The sequence below is a fragment of the Castor canadensis genome, chromosome 2, assembly GCF_047511655.1.
Source record: "Castor canadensis chromosome 2, mCasCan1.hap1v2, whole genome shotgun sequence".
In the NCBI taxonomy this organism is placed as follows: Eukaryota; Metazoa; Chordata; class Mammalia; order Rodentia; family Castoridae; genus Castor; species Castor canadensis.
This window is the reverse complement of record NC_133387.1, coordinates 135,295,692-135,314,542: the sequence shown is the minus strand read 5'-3', so window position 1 is coordinate 135,314,542 and position 18,851 is coordinate 135,295,692. Positions and strand designations below refer to the sequence as shown.

General features: G+C 52.6%; 1 protein-coding gene across 3 annotated transcripts; it reads left to right on the top strand.

The window, feature by feature from the left end:
* Shf (Src homology 2 domain containing F) lies at window positions 1-18,851 on the top strand. 3 transcript variants are annotated; one of them, XM_020173512.2, is made up of 7 exons: window positions 1-529; window positions 9,347-9,488; window positions 10,859-11,065; window positions 12,488-12,628; window positions 13,825-13,996; window positions 14,141-14,260; window positions 18,067-18,851. In XM_020173512.2, exons 1-7 carry the CDS (start codon window positions 32-34, stop codon window positions 18,251-18,253), a joined length of 1,467 nt encoding a protein of 488 aa, XP_020029101.1. In that variant the 5' UTR covers window positions 1-31; the 3' UTR covers window positions 18,254-18,851. The 3 variants fall into 3 exon arrangements, with proteins under 3 accessions (XP_020029101.1, XP_020029102.1, XP_073921970.1); XM_020173513.2 differs by lacking the exon at window positions 12,488-12,628; XM_074065869.1 differs by lacking the exons at window positions 12,488-12,628; window positions 13,825-13,996 and having other exon boundaries at window positions 18,067-18,235.

Here is an 18,851-nt window from a genome sequence, read left to right as displayed (position 1 = left end):
CGCGCTGCCCTCGCTCAGTCTGGCTGGCCCCATGTTACTGAGCGGAGCTCCTCCGGCGGGCTCCGGCCCCGGGCCGCGGGCGCAGGGGAGCGCTGGGGGCGGCCCGGGGGGCTCCCGCCGGGGTGCGGGGAGTGCGGGAACCGGCCCAGGAGGGGGCGGCAGCGGCGGCGTAGCCAAGTGGCTCCGGGAGCATCTAGGCTTCCGCGGGGGAGGCGGTGGCGGAGGGGGGGGCAAGCCGGCGCCCCCAGAGCCGGACTACCGCCCCCCCACACCCTGCCCGGCCGCGCCCCCCGCGCCGCCCCCGGACATCCTGGCCGCCTACCGGTTGCAGCGGGAGCGCGACTTTGAAGACCCCTACTCTGGGGGGTCGTCCGGCTCCACCGCCCTAGCCACCCCCGCAGCTCCCGGCCCCACTCCGCCCCCGCGCCACGGCTCGCCCCCACACCGCCTTATTCGGGTTGAGACCCCTGGGCCCCCAGCGCCCCCTCCGGATGAGCGGCTCTCCGGACCCCCAGCCAGCAGCGACAGGGTGAGTGCCTCGCCGGGCGTGGGTGGGGAGGTGGTCGGAGGTCTGGAGGTTTCGAGAGGGACAAAGGTAGCCTGGCCGGCGCCGGGCCTCTCGCTGTCACGGCTTCTGGCGGACAAACGCTTAGTCCCTGACCCCGGGACTTGGAGTCTTAAACCCACCTTTGTTTAGATTGTCGACCCGCCAATCTAGACGGACGGGGAGCCCCAAACTCTGTCCCTGCCCACTGTTATGGCTCCAAGACTGGTGACCCTCCCCCTGCTCGGTTCTGCTCTCTTCTTCTCAGCCCCCTGCCTCCAGCCTGTTCCTGGAGCCCTTTTTCTAACGGGAATTGAGAAGCAGACTCCCTATCCCTGGCTGGATTATGGCTTTTCTGCTCTTCTGGGACCAGCGGCTGCTCTGCCCTTTGATCTCTGACCCTTCCCCCAGGGCAGAACCTGCACAAAGCTTTCCCCTCCTCCTTCTTCTCCCTCTCCCCACGCCCTTTCCTCTCCTTCCCCTTGAAGGCTAAGCATCCTTGTAGGTGTTGAAGCCCCAGAGAGGAGGTAAAGACTGGAGTTGCTCCCTGTAGTCACAGCATGCGTTGGCTTTTGCTTTCCCCAGTGGGATAGGAGCTGGGTGGGCTGTTATCAGAAGACCTGGATGGACGCTGTGCAGCTCTTGCCAAGAGAGCTGCCCACTGAGGTATGGGCCCGCTCTTTCCCTTGTCCCCCAAGTATGAAGGTAGTTGGTGCTTGGGACCTGTTGCCTAGATGAGGCTACCTAGCGGAACTCATTCCCCCTCTCCTCTTAGCCTCCCTTACCCCAGGTCCATTCTAAGAGAGGCTAAAGCCTTTCATGTCTCTGCAGGCACTAGAGCAGGAAGGAGAGCCAGCAGTCCCTGTCCCCCTGGACACCTTCCTTCCCTGAGCGCCCCTCTCCCCTTCCAGTTGGCCTTTATCCTGCCCTGAAACAGTGACAGCTGAAAACCATTCCCAGACCCCTAGATCCCTAAAGCCTAGGATGGTGACTCTGTCCTTCTTTACCTACCCCTGGGAGTTCAGCTCTGGGGCTTATTCCTCTCTCCTCTGCAGACAACGTTTGTATTTGGACAGGGAAGTTGCTGTGGATTATGCAGGTTCCAGAACTGAGGCTTTCAGCTTGAGACCGTGCAGCCCACTTTCGTGGATGAGAGAGATGTGTCAGGGTCAGAGCAGAAGCCTCAGGAATGCAAGTAATTATTCCTGTAGTCCCTGCTACTGGGCATGGCTGCCCATCCTGGGGGCAGGATCCTCAGTCTGCAGAGAAAGGTTCAAGGGCACTTCTCCCAGCCTGCGCTGCCTTCTTTCCAATGGTCTCTTGCCGTTGTGTGATGTGATGATGGTGTGGCAGTGAGGACGAGGGGAGTAACTAGGCCTTGTTCTCACCACTGATTAGTCTCCTTCTCTGTGACCGCTGACTGTTGGCACTTGGGCCTAAGCTGTCCTTGGCCCTCTTCCTCTCTCTAGTGGCTTAGAATGACCTAACAAGCTACCCACCAAGCTGTGGGTTCTTCCAGGACAAGTACCATTCCCTCCACATGTCTGTGTCTCTCAAGTGTCTGACACAATGCTTGGCATAAAGAGATGCATAAATAATGTCCTAAATGGTGACTGTCCACTACCAGGGTGGCCTGAGGGACCTTCCAACCACAGCTTCCCTTCCACATTTTCCCAGAAACCCCCAAGGAAGGGGCTGCACCCACTCAGCCATGTGGCCTCTTCTTGCTGAGGACAGCCATGCCTCACTTGGGGTCAGCCCTGAGATCTGTGGGTTGTTCTGATCTGGGAGATCAAGAGATGTCTGACTCCTTTGTCAGCCACAGAGGCAGGAATGAAACCCAGCAGGCTCTCCCAGGAGCTACACAATCTGTGCTTTCTTAGGTAGGTGTGATGTGAAGGATCCAGGATGTCATATGAGCTTGCCCAAGGGCAGGGACACTGTCCCATGGGTCCTGACCTTGGGCTTCCCACCATTCAGAGGTGCCCAGGCACTCCTTGGGCCTACTGAGTGGCATGTATGTTCAGAGTTCAAGAAAGATGAATGATGAGTTGCCCCTGCCAAGCTGGTGGTTCTGTACTGTGCCCCTGCTTTCTCCCCCTTCTCAGCTCTGCAGGGCCCCCTGGCTTGTTGCTTTAGGGTCTCCTCCTGAAGTGAGATGGAGGCTGGGATGTACCTTGGACCTGCTCACTTCTCTTCTCCTGGAGATAGTGCTAAGAACAAGGGAGAGGTCAGAACCCCATGAGAGGGGCTGATAAAGTGAGTGTAGGTACTTTTGTGATAAGCCAGAAGAAAAGGAACACTTGAGTGTGGAGGCAGGAGAAAACTGGGACCTGAACAGAACCAAGAGGCCCAGGGGTCTCCCGAGCATTAGCCTTGTCTTCGCGCATGGCTCTGGCTGCCAGCCTTCCCTGAGGCCCTCCCATTGCTGTAATTGGCAGGGGCGCAAGAGTGGCCATCTGGGCAGGCCTGGCAGGGCAGGTGTGGGAGCAGCAGGAGCTGCACCATGCCATGGGCAGGCAGGACCTCACCAGATGGCCCCAGAAAGAGACCCTCTGGTGCTGGGCCCTTGTCCTGCCTCCAGGCTGCACTCTTGCACAGGGGCCAGAAAGCTGGGCCTTCCCTTGATTTGCTCACTTTTCTCCAACCTTTAACAGGAAAAACTGGTCTAATTTGGGAAAAGGGATAGATATAGGATGAAGCTCTGAACTGCTTGTGACCATCTGAACAGTGTGTCCTTTGCTTCTGCCATGCCAAAGATGTGTGGGTGGTGGTGGTGAGGGTGGGGGAGTGACCTGAACAATAAGACATTGAGGCTTTTATTCATAGCTCGTGGATGAGATCCTGGGGTTCTTGAACCTCTAGAAATTGTGCGTGTAGATATTTCAGATAGTTCCCATTTTTCTGGAGAAATGCCCATAGTTCTTACATAGTTCTTAGATGCAGAACTAAACACTCTGAAAAACAGACATCTTCATAGATTATATCCACATGGACCTGGATCCTCCAGGCCTTTTGGAGGAGTGAGCAGAGTAGGAAAGGTAAAGTGGGAGAGATAGTTGGAGGGTGTGAAGTTAAACAAGACATCCCCATTTTGAGGTTGGGGCTGCCAGTGCAGAACCGTTCCTGCACAGATGTTCATTGAGTGTGGTGTGTCATTAGGTGACACTGCCCTAGGCACTGAAACAAAGACCTGGTCCTTGCCTTTTTTTGAGTTTCTTTGCTTAAATTTGCCTTCTTATGGCCCCAGATAGTCTAGAGGTCTATTCGACTTACCTTACACTCATTCTCTTATGGGGGATAGAGGGAGGAGAAGGAAGGGTCCAGGTCAAGGGACCTTTGTGGACTGGTTGGACCCTTGTGCCCTCGCTACCTGTTTGCCCACTTATACTACCATTGGTCCTTGGAGGACAGCTGAGGCCTGTGGCTATTGGGGGATTGTAGGGCTGACCCATCCACTCTTCTGCCACCCTACACTACAGCACTCAGTCAGTCATCTTGTGCTGTTGGCTTGGCCATGAGTGCCTCATTCACACCTCAGCCCTGGCGTTCTGCTTGTGGGGAGCTGGAAACAGCTGGGACACTGATCATGGATGGTAGGAGTAAGCTGGTTGGGCTGAGCAAGCCCTGGCTGGGGTCCGGGGCTTGGAAGGGTACCTTCTGCACACTCCCAGTTGCCTTCCCCCTGAACCAGCATGATGCTATGAAGGAGCAAAGGTGGGGCTTACCCCTGCATGCCATGGGCCATTGGGTTCCCCCAGAATACTTCAAGTTTCTTCCTCGTCTTGGAGCTTTTTTTTGTGTGAGTGTGAACTCCTAGAGGACCCAAAAATGTGATCTTTCATCCTTATAGTACAGTGGCTGACGTTTACTGTGCACCTACCTTATGTCTGGTACCATTTTGAAATAGCTGATATGTACTAGACCAATTGATCCCTGTAACAACCCTACAAGGAAGATTCTATCCCTGGGTTTATGTGGGAGAACTGGACCATGGGAATATTGAGTCACTCTTGATGGTTTCTTGCAGAGCCGAGGTTCACAGTATCACAGCCTGACTCTGGACTGAGCGCCAGGTCTGGGCTCTCAGCACCTACCCCCAGGTGGCCAGTAGAGAGAGGTGGTGTACATGAAGCATTGCTAATGCTTCCCAGGAGGCATTGCTAATTGCTCTCTCAAGAGGGAGACTTCTAGAGAAGGAATGAGGGCTTGTTCTCTGCTGAATTCACCATTTCCTGAATGCTGGGCCACCACTGGCCACATGATCTTGAGGTGGCCACAAACACACCCAAGGGTCTTACAATTATTGCTGGCATCATTCGAATGTCTGTGATACTTAAATGTTTTGTAAGCATGGCATTGCTGTTGTAATTAGAAGAGGAAAACAACTAATTTGTTTCATGTTGAAAGAATTCCCAGGCAGATAAAATAGCAGAGGGCATTCCAATAAGTAGTAATCACAGGTACAAAAACTTGAATTTCGGGAAAGGTCAGTAGTGTACTTTCTCCCAAACTGGTTGGTGGATAGGTTTGCAGTGACAAAGGGCTTCCATGGTTAAATACTTTGGAGAAAATACTGACTGGATTAAATAAAAGTAAACTGATTTCTTTGCTGCAGGACTTCTCAAAGCCAAAGTAACCTTTTTTCCCCAGTGTTGAGGATTGAACCTGGGGCTTTGAGATACTAGGAAAGTGCTCTACCCCTTTGTTAAATCTCAGTCCCTAAAGTAAAATTTAAATGTACAAGTAGAGGAGAGAAGCTGCGTTTTCCAAATTTTTGGAAAATCTGTGACAGGGCATTAAGAGTCAAGAGACCTGGATCCCAGTCTTGTCTCTCTGCTGCTGACCAGGTGTATGCCCTGGATAAATACCTAAACTCTGAGGCCTTAATATTTGAACAGAAAAGATTATCATCAGATCTAAGATTTATTGAGCACTCATTGCCTGCCAACCTTTGGGATAAGACTGTTACAAATTAATTTTCCTCTTGCCTATAATTGCCACCTTCATTTTACAGCTGAAAAAGAGGTTTCCAGACATTAAATGTATACTTAAAAATATATCTATAAACTGAAGAAGTTGAGGAGCTGGGTGTGGTAGTACATATCTATAATCCCAGCACTGGGAAGGCTGAGGCAGAAGGATCATGAGTTCACGGCCAGCCTCTGGGCTAAATAGGGAGACCCTGTCTCAAAAACCCAAAACACAAATAACAAAAGGATGTGGAGGAAACATGCAGGTTATATTAGAGTTTGGGGACCTTGTAGAGCCAGCATCCTGAGACACATGTCCCCTCTGCTCGCCCTGGACTCACACACCCCAGAAGTCCACGGGTAGAGTCAGAATCCTGTTGCCTGGCCCAACAGCAGAATGGAAGACAGAGCCACATGGTGGGCCTGCTAGCTACCCTGGGAGAGGCGTGGGCAGGGATGAGATTCAAAGTCTGACAGCTGCTCTGGGAGGAGCACTGCCCAGTTTGCACAGATGAGTAGCAGGGTCCTGGAGACAGCCTGCTGCATGGCAGGAGGAAGGGCAACACAGGACCCTCCAGCTACTTCACCTACTTGTTTGAAAATATTTCATCATTTCAGTGCATTCTGGCTATACCAGAGGGTATGCCTGACCATCAGCCCTGTGTTAGATGTCTTTCCTGTAGGCCAGTGGCTGACAGTTCTTCCCTTCTGCCCTTTAGCCAGAGGCTTTGATCCCTATTCAAATTTAGATTTTCCTGTGAGCCTGATCCTACTGCTACTACTGATCAGAGGTCAGGAATGATTAGAGATCTGGTGTCACTTCCAAGGATGGAGCCTGGGGAGGAAGCCAAAAAGGCCTCCAGTAAATGAGCGTCTACTCTGAGCACCCTGTGATGGGTGCAAGTTACAGCAGTGGGCACATCAGAGAGGGCCAAGGGACCACAAACAAAGCAACAAATTGTGGTAGGCCAGAGGTGTCAGAAGCCTACAATGACAGCTTGCCCCACTGAGCAGTTTATCCTCACAGACTTAGAAGCACTGGACAAGCAGGCCTGGGCTCTGACTGGGATCCTCTGTGCCCAGGATGGGCACCCATCCTGCCAACCTTCCCAGCTGGTGTCTCTACTGCTGATCCTGTCGTAGGCCCTGTGGGCGGCTCTCTGGGTGCCACAGCTCAGGGCTGATGACCCGGGCTTCCTGGAGCAGGGTGTGGAGCCAGCAGTGGAACAGAGGAGCCATTGAACTGCCCGCAGAGCTGCCACCTGGTTGCCCATGGGCACTGCTGGCTGGCGCTGGGGAGGCCCATGCCAGCCTGGGAGTGGTCGCAGCTCCAAGAACAAGCCCAGGACTCCAGTAAGAAGCACACTGCCTATAGCTTTTTGGCCAAGCCTGATGAGGAGGAGCGAAGGGGCTCTATGGAGTGAGAACATGGAAGAGATGTCAGGGGCTCACTGCACCCAAGCAGCTTCTAGGAACATAACCTGACTTGAAAAGACTCAGTCCGCTTTGTGACCCCACCTCACCCAGACTCATGCTTCTTGTCTCTCTTCGGAATGAACTGGGAAAAGTGCTTCCTTTTCCTGTTTTATGTTAAGGGATTTAATGTAATTACTGAGCACTTTTAGACACTGGGTACTTAGCAGTTAATATGGGTCCTGTCCTTAGGAAGCTCACAGTCTGCAGGAAGACATCCTGTAAAACAAACACCACACAAAGTGATGATAGGCCAGGACAGAGGCACCTCACAGTCCTTTCCAAAGAAAAAAGAATGAGAAAAAAGAGGAAGGATTGGTCAGTCTGGTCCAGCAAAGAGAAAGCCACTGAGTTGAGATAAGAAAAAGCATAGACCCTCCAGGGTGGGTAGGGAGAAACCAGAGGAAAGTGGAATCTCAAATCTCTAACTTTGAGCTTTTTTTCCCAAAGCACGGGAGAGCTATTGTAAGGTTTAAGGATAATGTGTCAGGTGACTCCACACATGAGTATGTGAGGCTGGGTGCTGACCGGTAGAATCACCAACAGTGGGCTGACTCCAGAGCCCCATTGGTCAAAGGGTGACCAGTGTGAGTGCCACTGGACTGGAAGGAGGGGCGGGGGATAAGTGGATTTCTTTTCTCTGCTTCCTGGAGAAAGGAAGACTAGGGGTGAATGGGCTCAAGGAGAGATAAGTGGTAATGGAGTAGAAACATTTTTCTGGTGCCTACTGTATGCCAGGTACTTGTTGGAGCTGGAGAGACAAAAATGACAGCTAGGCTAGTGGATGGTCTGGTGGTGCTGATAGGATGAAGTGAGGTGGTGGTTATACCACCAGCAGGCAGAGATGTGAGGGAGGTGAAGGAGGAGATGGTAGGAGCCATTGGGACACACCTCAGAGACTGCTGGAGGGGCCAGCAGGGGTCCAAGGAACATGCTAAAGGAGTCCCTGAGGTGGCATTGGTTCCTTTCTCCATCTTTTCTTTCTCTTTTCTCTCCCTCCCTCCCTCCCTTCCTTGCTTTCTTTTTGCTTTGCTTTGCCTTTTTAGTTTTTTGAGACAGGGTCTCTCTGTGTAGCCCAGGCTGTCCTTAAACTTGCAGTCCTCCTGCTTCAGCCTCCCAAGCACTAGGATTAAAGGCATGCACCACGACTGGTGTTCCTTTTTCCATTTTGTCCTTACTAGGGATTCCCATTCCCAGATCCTCTCACCCAGGGCAGGGTGGTCACTTCCACCCTCTTCCTAAGCCAGTGGGATCCCACAGCCCTATTCTGGCTCAGAGCTAAAGCCTAGAGTTGGATTTAGGGAAAGGCAGGAGCAGGCCCTCCCTATTCCGCAGTCCCCAGAGCCGCCACCTGTTGCTGCCTGAAACCCAGTGGTACAGTGCTCCAGGTGCTGCCTCCACCTCCCCAGCCCCCCAGGAAAAGCCCAGGCCCCAGCTTGGAGAAAGGCTCTATTGTCCTCTCCTATGCCCCACCCTGAGCACCTTGGGCACCTCTACAGGGTGTGCAGCTTGTGGTTAGCTCTGCCTTGACTGGAAGTAGGGACAGGGGTGGCAGTGAGCCACTTGTGTGGGAGAGAAAGACAGCATGGGAAGTGAAGGACAAGGTTTTTCCTGTCCCTGTCATCTGAGAGCCAAAGAGATTTCAGTAGGGCCTCAGCTGCCCCGAGGCATCTCTCACACAGAGCAGCTGAATGCTCACTGGTGGCAGGTAAATAGCCCTTTGCACAAAGGGCCTGGGTTCTGATTGTAATTCCACCAGTTAAACAGAATAATCTTCTGCATGTTGTTCCCTAACTGCTCCAGGCCTCCACTTTCTTCAAATGTGGATGATGATATTCACATGTGCAAATCAAATAGCTAACAAAGTGAGTTCTAAGCTTTCCTTCCTTGAGGATTAGTACTCGGTCAGCATCTGAAAGCACAGTGATAGACATGAACCATGCTAATCTCTGAGTTGCCTCACCTTTCCCTGCTTGTTCCTCAAAATCTCCCAATACCTTTGTAACCAGTTCTCTTAATTCCTTCTGTTGAACCACCTGGTATAGGCTCTTGTCCTTCTCAGACCCCAAGGCTCAGTAATCTCATCCTAGCCATGTAGCCTTGGACATGACCCTGAGGCACAAAATTAGCAGAAAGGAAAGATGTACCACCTTGGCAGCCTAGTTGGGGGCAGGTGAGGCACTTCAGAAGAAAAGCCAGGATCAGCTAGTCCCTGTGCAAGCCCAGAGCTACCCTTGGGTACTGGGTCTTAGGCAGCTTACCCAGGACTCTTGCTTCTGTGGACAGAGTCTGGGGAAAAGCAGAGCTGCCTCTCAGCTGTGGTCTGAAACCTGCTGTCTTCTCCCTCCTCCCACAGCTGGCAATCCTAGAAGACTATGCGGATCCATTTGATGTTCAGGAGACTGGTGAAGGCTCAGCAGGAGCTTCAGGAGCCCCAGAGAAGGTCACAGAGAACGATGGCTACATGGAGCCCTATGAGGCCCAAAAGATGATGGCTGGTAAGTGATGGGAGTAGGAGAAGTGTTCCCTGAGGCCTGCGCTTTGTAGAACAGACTTTGAGACCCACAAGTCTAAGGACTGATTCCTCGTCCCTAGAAAATATGGAAAAAGTCTTTGCCAGGTCCTTGGGAAGTAGGCCAATGCCTTTAAGATCATCATTTTGAAGAGGCTGCGACTTACGAGACCTGAGGCCATAGAGGCGACCACACAACCAAAAGAAGATTTTGAAATAGTCAGGAAGGGCAAGATAGAGACCTGGGCCAGGGATCAAAGGTCCCCAAAAGAGAATCACTAGCTTTGAGGAGGGTGATGAGTTTGAAACAACATTATGTCAAAGCAAAACATATTTATGGCAATTGGAAACAGAACCAGAAGTGTAGATACAGTAGGTGCCATGGGTCTGAGCAAGTAGCTCAGAGTTAAGTAGCTCAGCAGTGGGCCTTTGCATGGGAGCAGGCCATTCACTGCATAAAGGAAAAAGACCAAGAATTGTTCTGTCTCTCAAGAAGTCAGAGCTCAGAAAGAGCATTCACTGAGCTGGGCGCCCTCTTTGGTCAGAGGGATGTGGGCCATGAATGCCCCAGAATTACTTGTGAAAATTTGAGTGCACACTTTACAGGAGAGTAGCTCCAGGGCTTTTATCAGATATGCTTTGGAGTCAGTAATCCCAAAAAGAGAATGACTAGCTTTGGAGAAGGTGGTGAGTTTGAAACAATGTGATGGTGAAAGTGAAATGTCTTTATGGTCATGGGAATGTGACTAGAAGTGTAGATGCAGTGGGTGTGGTGAGACTGGCCAAGTAGTCCAAGAGTTGGTATAGGACAAATGAATAAAACCTGGGTTTGGGGAAGCAGGTTAAGATCAGGGGGAAAAAGGCAAGTTGGGAGAGATTAGAGAAAAGACAGTCCATGAAATTGACTTGTCAAAGGGGAAAGTTTCAAGAAGGCAGTGGTCAGCAACAAAGGATTTCCTGATTGTGAAATTATATCACTGGAACATAAGTGGAAATGAATAAACAAATGTAGGTAGGCAACAAGGAGGAGATGGACTAGGTGAAGATCGTGCCTCACTTTCCTTAATGTGCCAACTTCAGCTTCCCAGCTCTTGCTGGCCATCAAAGTCTTTCACTTTGGCACTTGTCCGCCTTTCTTGGGCCCACCCTATGCTTTTGGAGCCCAGGAAGGGTGAAAATTCCAGTGCACATTTATTTAGGGAGTAGCTTGCTCCATGACTTTTATCCATCCTGGTGAGGGACCCAGGATGTGTGGCTCCTCTGAAGGAGACCTGGCTCATGGCAAAAGAATACTGCCAGAGGTGGGGGCTAGGTTACTAGAGCCCAGCTTTCACCTCTCCCTTTCTTGCCTGGCAGAGATCCGAGGCTCCAAGGAGACGGCAGCTCAGCCCTTGCCCCTGTATGACACACCCTATGAACCAGAGGAAGAGGGAGCCACTCCAGAAGGTGAGGGGGCCCTCTGGCCCCGGGAGTCCCGCCTGCCTGAGGATGATGAGAGGCCCCCAGAGGAGTATGACCAGCCCTGGGAGTGGAAGAAGGAGCGGATTTCCAAAGCCTTTGCAGGTGAATCGGGGTGGAGAATAGGACTCCAGGAACCCGAGGAGGTCCCAGGTTGGAACTCCAGGGCAGGGTAGTAAGTTCTGTACCATCGAGAGTGGGGTCTTAGGCAGTGTGGACACAATACTATGCACATAGCCAGGGAGGTGTGCACAGTGGGAGGGGGAGGCTTTTCTCTGCATCGTCACCTCTCAGAGGCCAAGAAGCTTGGGCTGCTTCCATCTTGGGGGGTGTATTTAAAAATAAAGAAATTTCAATACAAAATTATGAAACTTGTGGCATATGTTAAATACATTTAACAAAGGAGAGTATTCAGCACTTCAAACAATGAAAATAGCTGTTCATATAACCTGAATTCTAGGGCTCCCAGTGGTAGGCCCTGCTAGACCAGAGGTTTCTGGCCCCAGGGGTGTTTCTGAGCTGTAAAGGGAGGCTATGAGCAGTCCCTGATTGCTGGATGAAGATCAGGTTTCTCCTGTCCTAACCACACCACATCTATCCCAGGCTCAAGTCCACCACAGAAAAGTGCATGTTAGCTGTCTGAGGTGGGTGGAGCAAGAGCCTGGATTTGGGACAGGGCCTTCTTTCCTGAACCCAAGGGCTTAAGTGCCATTAGACTTCATTCCCACTTCTGCGTGCCTCGCCCCTTCTTAGACAGAGGGCTGATCTGCAGCTGACACAGTCTCCACTCTGCCCTCTCCACCTTGGCAGTCAGACTGGGAAACCACAGTTTTCCCATTTGCTTCCTATAACGCACACACTCGAGGATGGGCCGTTTATCTCCAGAAGTCTCCTTGGAGAATCAATACTGTTTGGATTGCTTAATGGGAAAATCTATGCTCATCATTAGGAAGCCTGGTTAGCAGTCCTGAGACCACCGGTGACATCACTTTTCTCAGGATCGGGGGAGGATTCAATTTCAAAACTAACTTCCCCCAAGCCTATGCATTCCTGACAACCTGAGGTTAAGCTGTCCCATTCTCACTGCTCATGAGTTCCCAGGCTGGAAGGAAGAGAAGGAGAAAGAGAAGCAAGGCTAGGGTTGCCAGGAGGCTGTGGGGACCTGGGTATGGTTCCTGGAGGTGTGGGTAGCTCCTAATCCCCCTTTTCTGGTCCCTGGATGCTTGTGAGAAGTCAAAGGAAGGGGACCCACAGGGTTGGCAAAGCAAGATTCTATGCCCTGCTGTTTGCCAGCCAAGCCTCCCACCTTCTGACCCAGCCAGCCTGGTGTGGTCAATGTGGGCTGTGCTCAGCCCTCCCAAAAGTCCTGTTTCCTCCCTAGAAAGCTACCCTTGCCTCTGCTTCTACCCTTCCTCGTTTCTAGGCTGTTCTGTGTCCTGGCTCTGGGTTTTGGTGTCTCAACCTCTGCCTTTCTCCATCTATTCCTGTCACTGTCTGTCTCTCTTCTCCCTTTGCTATTGGCTCCAGTTGACATAAAGGTCATCAAAGACCTACCTTGGCCTCCACCGGTGGGACAGCTGGACAGCAGCCCTTCCCTGCCTGACGGGGACAGGGACATCTCCGGTCCAGCCTCACCTCTCCCCGAGCCCAGCCTGGAGGACAGCAGCGGTGGGTCCTGGGGCTTCTGACCAGCATGACATGTCCTCACTCCGAGGCCCTGTGGGCTTGGGTTGGCAGTTGGGGAGGGTAACTCTGAAGGGAGGCCCATTCTTGGTATGTCCCCACCATGCCACAAAAATGTGTTATTTGGGGAGGGGGGGGTTGTTTTTGGTTTTTTTTGGTGATACCAGGGTTTGAACTCAAGGCCTTGCACTTGCTAGGCAAGTGCTCTATCACTTTAGCCATGCCTGCAGCCCCCAAACCCACTGTTTTAAATTCACTTCTTCCTTGGATAGATCTTTGCCTGACAATGCAGGTGCCACTCCTGAGGTGTGAAAGTGTTTGCTAGCACAGGAGAGGGTCTGAGTCTGGCATCTGGTGACCCAAGGACAGAAAGGCTTGGAAGTGTTGCAGGGAGGTAGAGTCCAGGAAGGAAAAAAGAAGGCATCAAATTCTTCCTCTCTATTTAGTCTTGCCAGAATTGGCACCCAAGGCTGGGGGGCATTTGTGCCTGAGAATTTCACTTTGTAAATGTGGGATGAAGGACAGTGTCACCTGTGGTGTGCGCCTGTGGCAGGTGACCCCTCTGGAGGTCAGCCCTCACTCGCGCACGCTTAGCTGTCAGGGTGCCCTGGTCTGGGAGGGCAGAGCCACTTCCCATGGGCTTCGAGTGTGGGGGAGGGGAGCCAGTGGGCAGCGACCTTGGATGGGGAGGGTGAGCTGTCTGGCGGCTTTGGGCAGGATTAGCCTGTCATGATGGCACCAAGGGGAATCAGATAATTGTTCTCAGATCAATAAGTCATTTCTACGGAATGGCTTGGCAGGGTGATTTGGAGAACGGTAATGAACTCTGAGGAGGAGAAAGAAACAATATTATCAACGCTGAAGCCACCCTGAGGGGGATGGGAGAGGGAAGGCAGTCAGCTGCTCCTGAGGGAGAAGCTTAAGTGGTTTCTAGTGTTCTCTCCCCTCACAGAGGGGCTCTGTGTGGCACCAGAGGCTGAGCCCTTCCCAACCCGCACCCCACCAGAGATGGGCCCAGCATTACCTCCCTAGAGCCTGTCAGGCCCCTGAGTGACCACTGCCCTCCCAGAACGTGCCTTTGCCCCCTTTGGGGCTTGGAGGAAATAGGGTAGGGTACTGGCTATTCAGTAGGGCTCTATCTCTAGGATCCTCAGAGTCCATGACTGGTATGTTCCCTACAGCCCAGTTTGAAGGACCGGAGAAGAGTTGCCTGTCACCTGGCCGGGAGGAGAAGGGGCGGCTACCCCCCCGACTTGCTGCAGGGAACCCCAAGTCAGCCAAGCCCCTAGGCGTGGAGCCCAGCAGTCCCCTGGGGGAGTGGACAGACCCAGCACTGCCGCTGGAAAACCAGGTGTGAGTGTCTGTGTCCAGCTGGGGACTCCCTCTCCTCTCCTTCCCTCCTGGCACTGGCTTCCCTGCAGGGAACACCCATAAAGGGCGGGCCTGGACGGCGAGGGACCCAGCAGAGATGCCCCCCTTCCTCTCTCTCACCCTCAGCTGGTACCACGGGGCCATCAGCAGAACAGACGCCGAGAACTTACTCCGGCTGTGCAAAGAGGCCAGCTACCTGGTGCGCAACAGCGAGACCAGCAAGAATGACTTCTCCCTCTCCCTCAAGTGAGTGGGGATAGCCATGGGTAGAGGGGACAGCCAGCAGAGCAGGAGGAGATTCCAGTGTTCCTATCATAGCCAGCCAAGCTTGGGAGTGCCCCATACCCTATGAATGACTGCTGACTGCACCCCAGGTATTGGGAATCCTGAGATATCTTGAGACGCAGCCCCTGCCCTCAGGAGGAGGTAGTGGAGCTCCTCTCCAATTTGGGAGGGTTCTGTCACTAGCTGTGACCTGGGGCCCCTTTACCTGTCTAGATCTCCATTTCCTTACAAGAAAATGGAATGATAATATCTACCTTCTAAGGAAGTATTAAATGAAATTATAACACCATGCCAAGTACTTAATAAATTATCACCATCATCGTTAATGGAAGCCTAAGGTGTTCTAGAAGCACAGATGAGGAGACACGAGTTTTGCCTGAGGGAATCTACAGGATAAGATGGGGGGCTGGGACCTGGCAGGAGAGTAGGGTGATGAACACAGAGCCACTCCTCTTTACTCTGAGGAACTGTGTGTGTGTGTGTGTGTGTGTGTGTGTGTGTGTGTGTGTGTGTGTGTGTGTAGAGAATTCGTCTGAGCTTATAGGATCCTAGAAAATGTGACCAAGACAGGGCCCTCCCTTACCATAAGCCTTGCACAGCCCAGCCTCTGCTTCCCAGGCTTCCCTGGCAGGATGGCCAGCCCTCCTCTTGGCAACCAAGAATTTTGCCTGGTAGAGCCCACACCCCTCATGAGGCAGCTAGTTGGGGTGGAGTAGCCATTTACCTCCCCCTATCACCACTGGGACATCTGTACCACTTCCTACCACATTCTCTGGGGACTTTAGATACTGATATGACTCTCCCCACACCACACACCCCACACACACTTCAAACAAATCCTGTGGAGATGTGAGACTTCTGAACCTGATACATTTGGGGGATGATGATTCAACTTTTTCATAATGAAAGAGAACAACAAAAGCACCAAACTATGTTTAGGTAACCTGAGTTGTATTCTTGGGTTTAATAAAACTAGCTTTTTGACCCTATGGCAAATCACTTCTCTGGACCTTAGTTTTTGGGTTTTGGGGTTTTTGTTTGTTTTTGCAGTACTGGGGCTTGAAGTCAGGTCTACACATTGAGCTACTCCACCAGCCCTTTTTTGTGATGGGTTTTTTGGAGATAGGGTCTCATGAACTATTTGCCTGGGCTGGCTTCGAACTGAGATCCTCCTGACCTCTGCCTCCTGCATAGCTAGGATTCAGCATGAGCTTGGCGCCTGGCTGGACCTCAGTTTTTCCCTTTGCAAAATGAGTTGATCTCTTTTAGATATCTTCCAGCTCTCATATTCTGGGAGTGTGTGAATTATAAAATCAAAGGAGCATTTCAGAGAAATTCAGTTGTCAAAAATTTGGTTTATATAACTTTAGGTGGTGTATTGTTTTAAAAGTTATATTAAAATTCATGGAGTATTCCAAGCAGCATATATACCATGTCCAAATCAACTACTGCCCTGGCAGATAGATCTTACACAAAATAGATTCAGGGAGGTCTGCAACTAGTTTAAAGTCACCAGCCAAGAAAGTCCACAATCCAGACATGGTTGTATGTGCTTAGAGCCTTAGGTATTGAGGAGGCTGAGGAAGATCCCTTAAGCCCAGGAGTTCAAGGCCAGCCTGAGCAACAGACCGAGACCCTGTCTCAGTTAAAAAAATATTATACACACACACACACACACACACACACATGTATGTAAAACACGTGTGTCCCCAAATCAGGATTTGGCCCCAGTTCAGTCTGACTCGAAGAACCACACTGTTCATTTGCAGAGCTCCACTTCTCATCAGGTGCCACACCTGTGATCTGGATTGTCCGGTGCTAGGGGAAACGCCCGGGGTCTGGTTCCCTGGAGTGGAATTGAGTGGGCCCTGTTTTTAGCCTGGGGAGTAAAAAGCGAGGCAGGCTTGGATGTGTGCTCCAGCCCTGGTTGATCTGGCTCCGCCAGCATCTGTCTGCCAGGGCCTCGTTTGCATATAAATGGCTTCTCTGAAATACAATTATGGTTTCTCTTCTCTCTCTAATGGAAGGGCTTTCACTGGTAATTAAACAGCTTCCTCAAAAAGCCTTACCAGGCCTGGCCCTGTGGCCCGGCTGGCCCCACCCAGCCCCCTAAGGGTCTGGCAAGGACCTTGCTGTTTTGTAGTGGACACTTGGGATGAATCCCAAGAGGTTGAAAAGCACAGCCACCCCCATTTCAGGAGCTTGGTTATGCTAATGGAAGCCCACTATCTGGCCACTTGTTGCCCTTCCTGTACAAGATCTATCCCTTGAGGAGAAAACGTGCAGTTTTCTAGAGAGGCAGTTCCTCCAAGTGGGATGTGGGGAAGAGGTCCTTCCCAAACTGGGAGAAGATAAGGGAGGTCATGGCCGGCCCACACTGCTTCCCACAGCCTTGGGCCTGGGCCTGGCATGGGCACTTAGGAGAGGGTGGCCACTCACTGCTTCCCCTCTCCACTGCCCACAGGGGCTGCCCATTGGCTTTGGGCCCTTGACTCCTTTCCCCAAGGGCCTTTATGGTCACTGTCAGCCCCAGGCATTATCTCAGACTTACAGAAGGGCCCCACACCCTGACACACACCCAGTCTCCTCCAAGCAGGCTGCTAGGCTCCAGGCCATGGGGAGGCATTCTGGAATTGGGGGCCTGTTTTCTGCTTTCCCTTTTTTCAGTCTCCTCACTCTGCCTGATTTCTCACTTGTGGGCCTAGTAAAGTAAGTCCAGGCGCAGCCTTTGTCCCAGGCAGGGGAGGCAAGGGAAGAAATTTGCCAGTCTCATCCCTCAAGGGTGGGACGGGGCTTATGATGGAGAGAAGGACTGGTCCTGCTTCCCACACAGGCCTCTAAGCCCTGTCCTTGTCCTCGAGTGGGCTTGGGCCAGCAGCAGACAAGTCAGGCTTCAGGGCTTTCCACAGACATTCCTTCCCTCTTGCATGTGTGTGAGTTTCCAACATGGGACCTGACAAAGCCTGTGATAGTTTGGATCAATGTTCTTGCCTCACCCCCTCCTTTTTTCTAAGGGGACAGGGACTGGACATTTAGGTGCTGGCCAGAGCTCTGTACCGTGGGTCCCTGTCTGGAGGGCAGGGACAGCCCTAATGCTGGTTTCCTGGGCCATACAGGGAGATGGGAGAGGCGGTGGAGCATGTGTCCCCCCCCCTCCCCTGCCGAGGAACGGAACAGAGCGCGACAGCCTCAGAATGATGTCATTCCAGGCCAGAGGAATGGATGGATGAGCTGAGAGGGCTTGGCCCAAGGCCCAGATAGCAAGAGGGTGAAGGGATGTCCCCATGAGGCAGAGCTGTGTGTTCCCAGGTTTGGGGAAGGGGATTCCACATTTACTTGCACCCCTGGTCTTTGCAAAGGAGAGCCCCACTCAAGACTCTCCTGCCAAAGGGATCTGTAGCTTCACAGGAGTCCCCCACAGGTATCCTGCTCTGTAGTTCACGAAGGGGCTGGTAAACTGGCCCTGACCACACAGGCTGAAGGACTGGGGGCTTTGCTTCCAGGGTTGGGGGTGCTGGTCAGGCCCCTTTCCACCTGCATACACCCCGTACACTCACTATAAACACATTCTCTTGGCACACCCAGTGTCCTCAACCACAAAGCCAATGCCTCATGCTACCTACTCACCACACACCACTCCTATTCATTTCCCACCCCCAGCTGGCTTTGAAACCACCATGTTTGCTGTGGGGGTGGGGAGGGTTACTGGATGGCCAGATAGGAGCTGAGGAGAGCCCCCACTCACCAGGGTCTCTTCCTCTTCCCAGGAGCAGCCAGGGCTTCATGCACATGAAGCTGTCCCGGACCAAGGAACACAAGTACGTGCTGGGCCAGAACAGCCCGCCCTTCAGCAGCGTTCCTGAAATCGTGCACCACTATGCCAGCCGCAAGCTGCCCATTAAGGGGGCCGAACACATGTCCCTGCTGTATCCCGTGGCCATTCGGACTCTGTAGTTGTGAGGCCAGGGCACCATGACAGACCTGAACGGAGTGAGCCCTGTCACCTGGCTGAGGGTTGTGGTTCCTGCCAGGGATGTGATCTCGCAAACCTTTCTTCCGCTTGCCCTGGGACCTAGTAGATGGTGGAGACTCCGTAATTTATTCTAAAGGGGAAGGGCTTCCGGGGCCTTGGAGTTAGGGAATGTCTGGAGCTGGGGATAGAGGAAACCCTGGAGAGAGAGGATAACCCCAGGAGGCTGTAAAGCCGCTGGTCTCCTGGGGAGTTTAGGATTGGCAGCTCCAGTTCCTTTCCGACCCTAGGGAAGAGGTGGTGCCGTCCTTCACCACCACTCGACCTACCGGGTCAATGCTGGGCGAAGCGGGACGCCCCTACCATCTCTCCTCCTCCATTCCGCCTGTAAACCACTGGAGAGCTCCGCCCAGAGTCTGGTGCGGGGCTTGGGGAAGATAGACCCCCCCCCCCCGTCTCCCTTGGGATGGAGACGGCCCTGGGGGTGGGGAGAAAAGGGATCAGGCTCAGGGAACTTGTGCGGTCCCCAGGCCGCCCCGGCTCCCGGCCAGAGGCAATAAATAAACCCGATTTTGCCTGGCA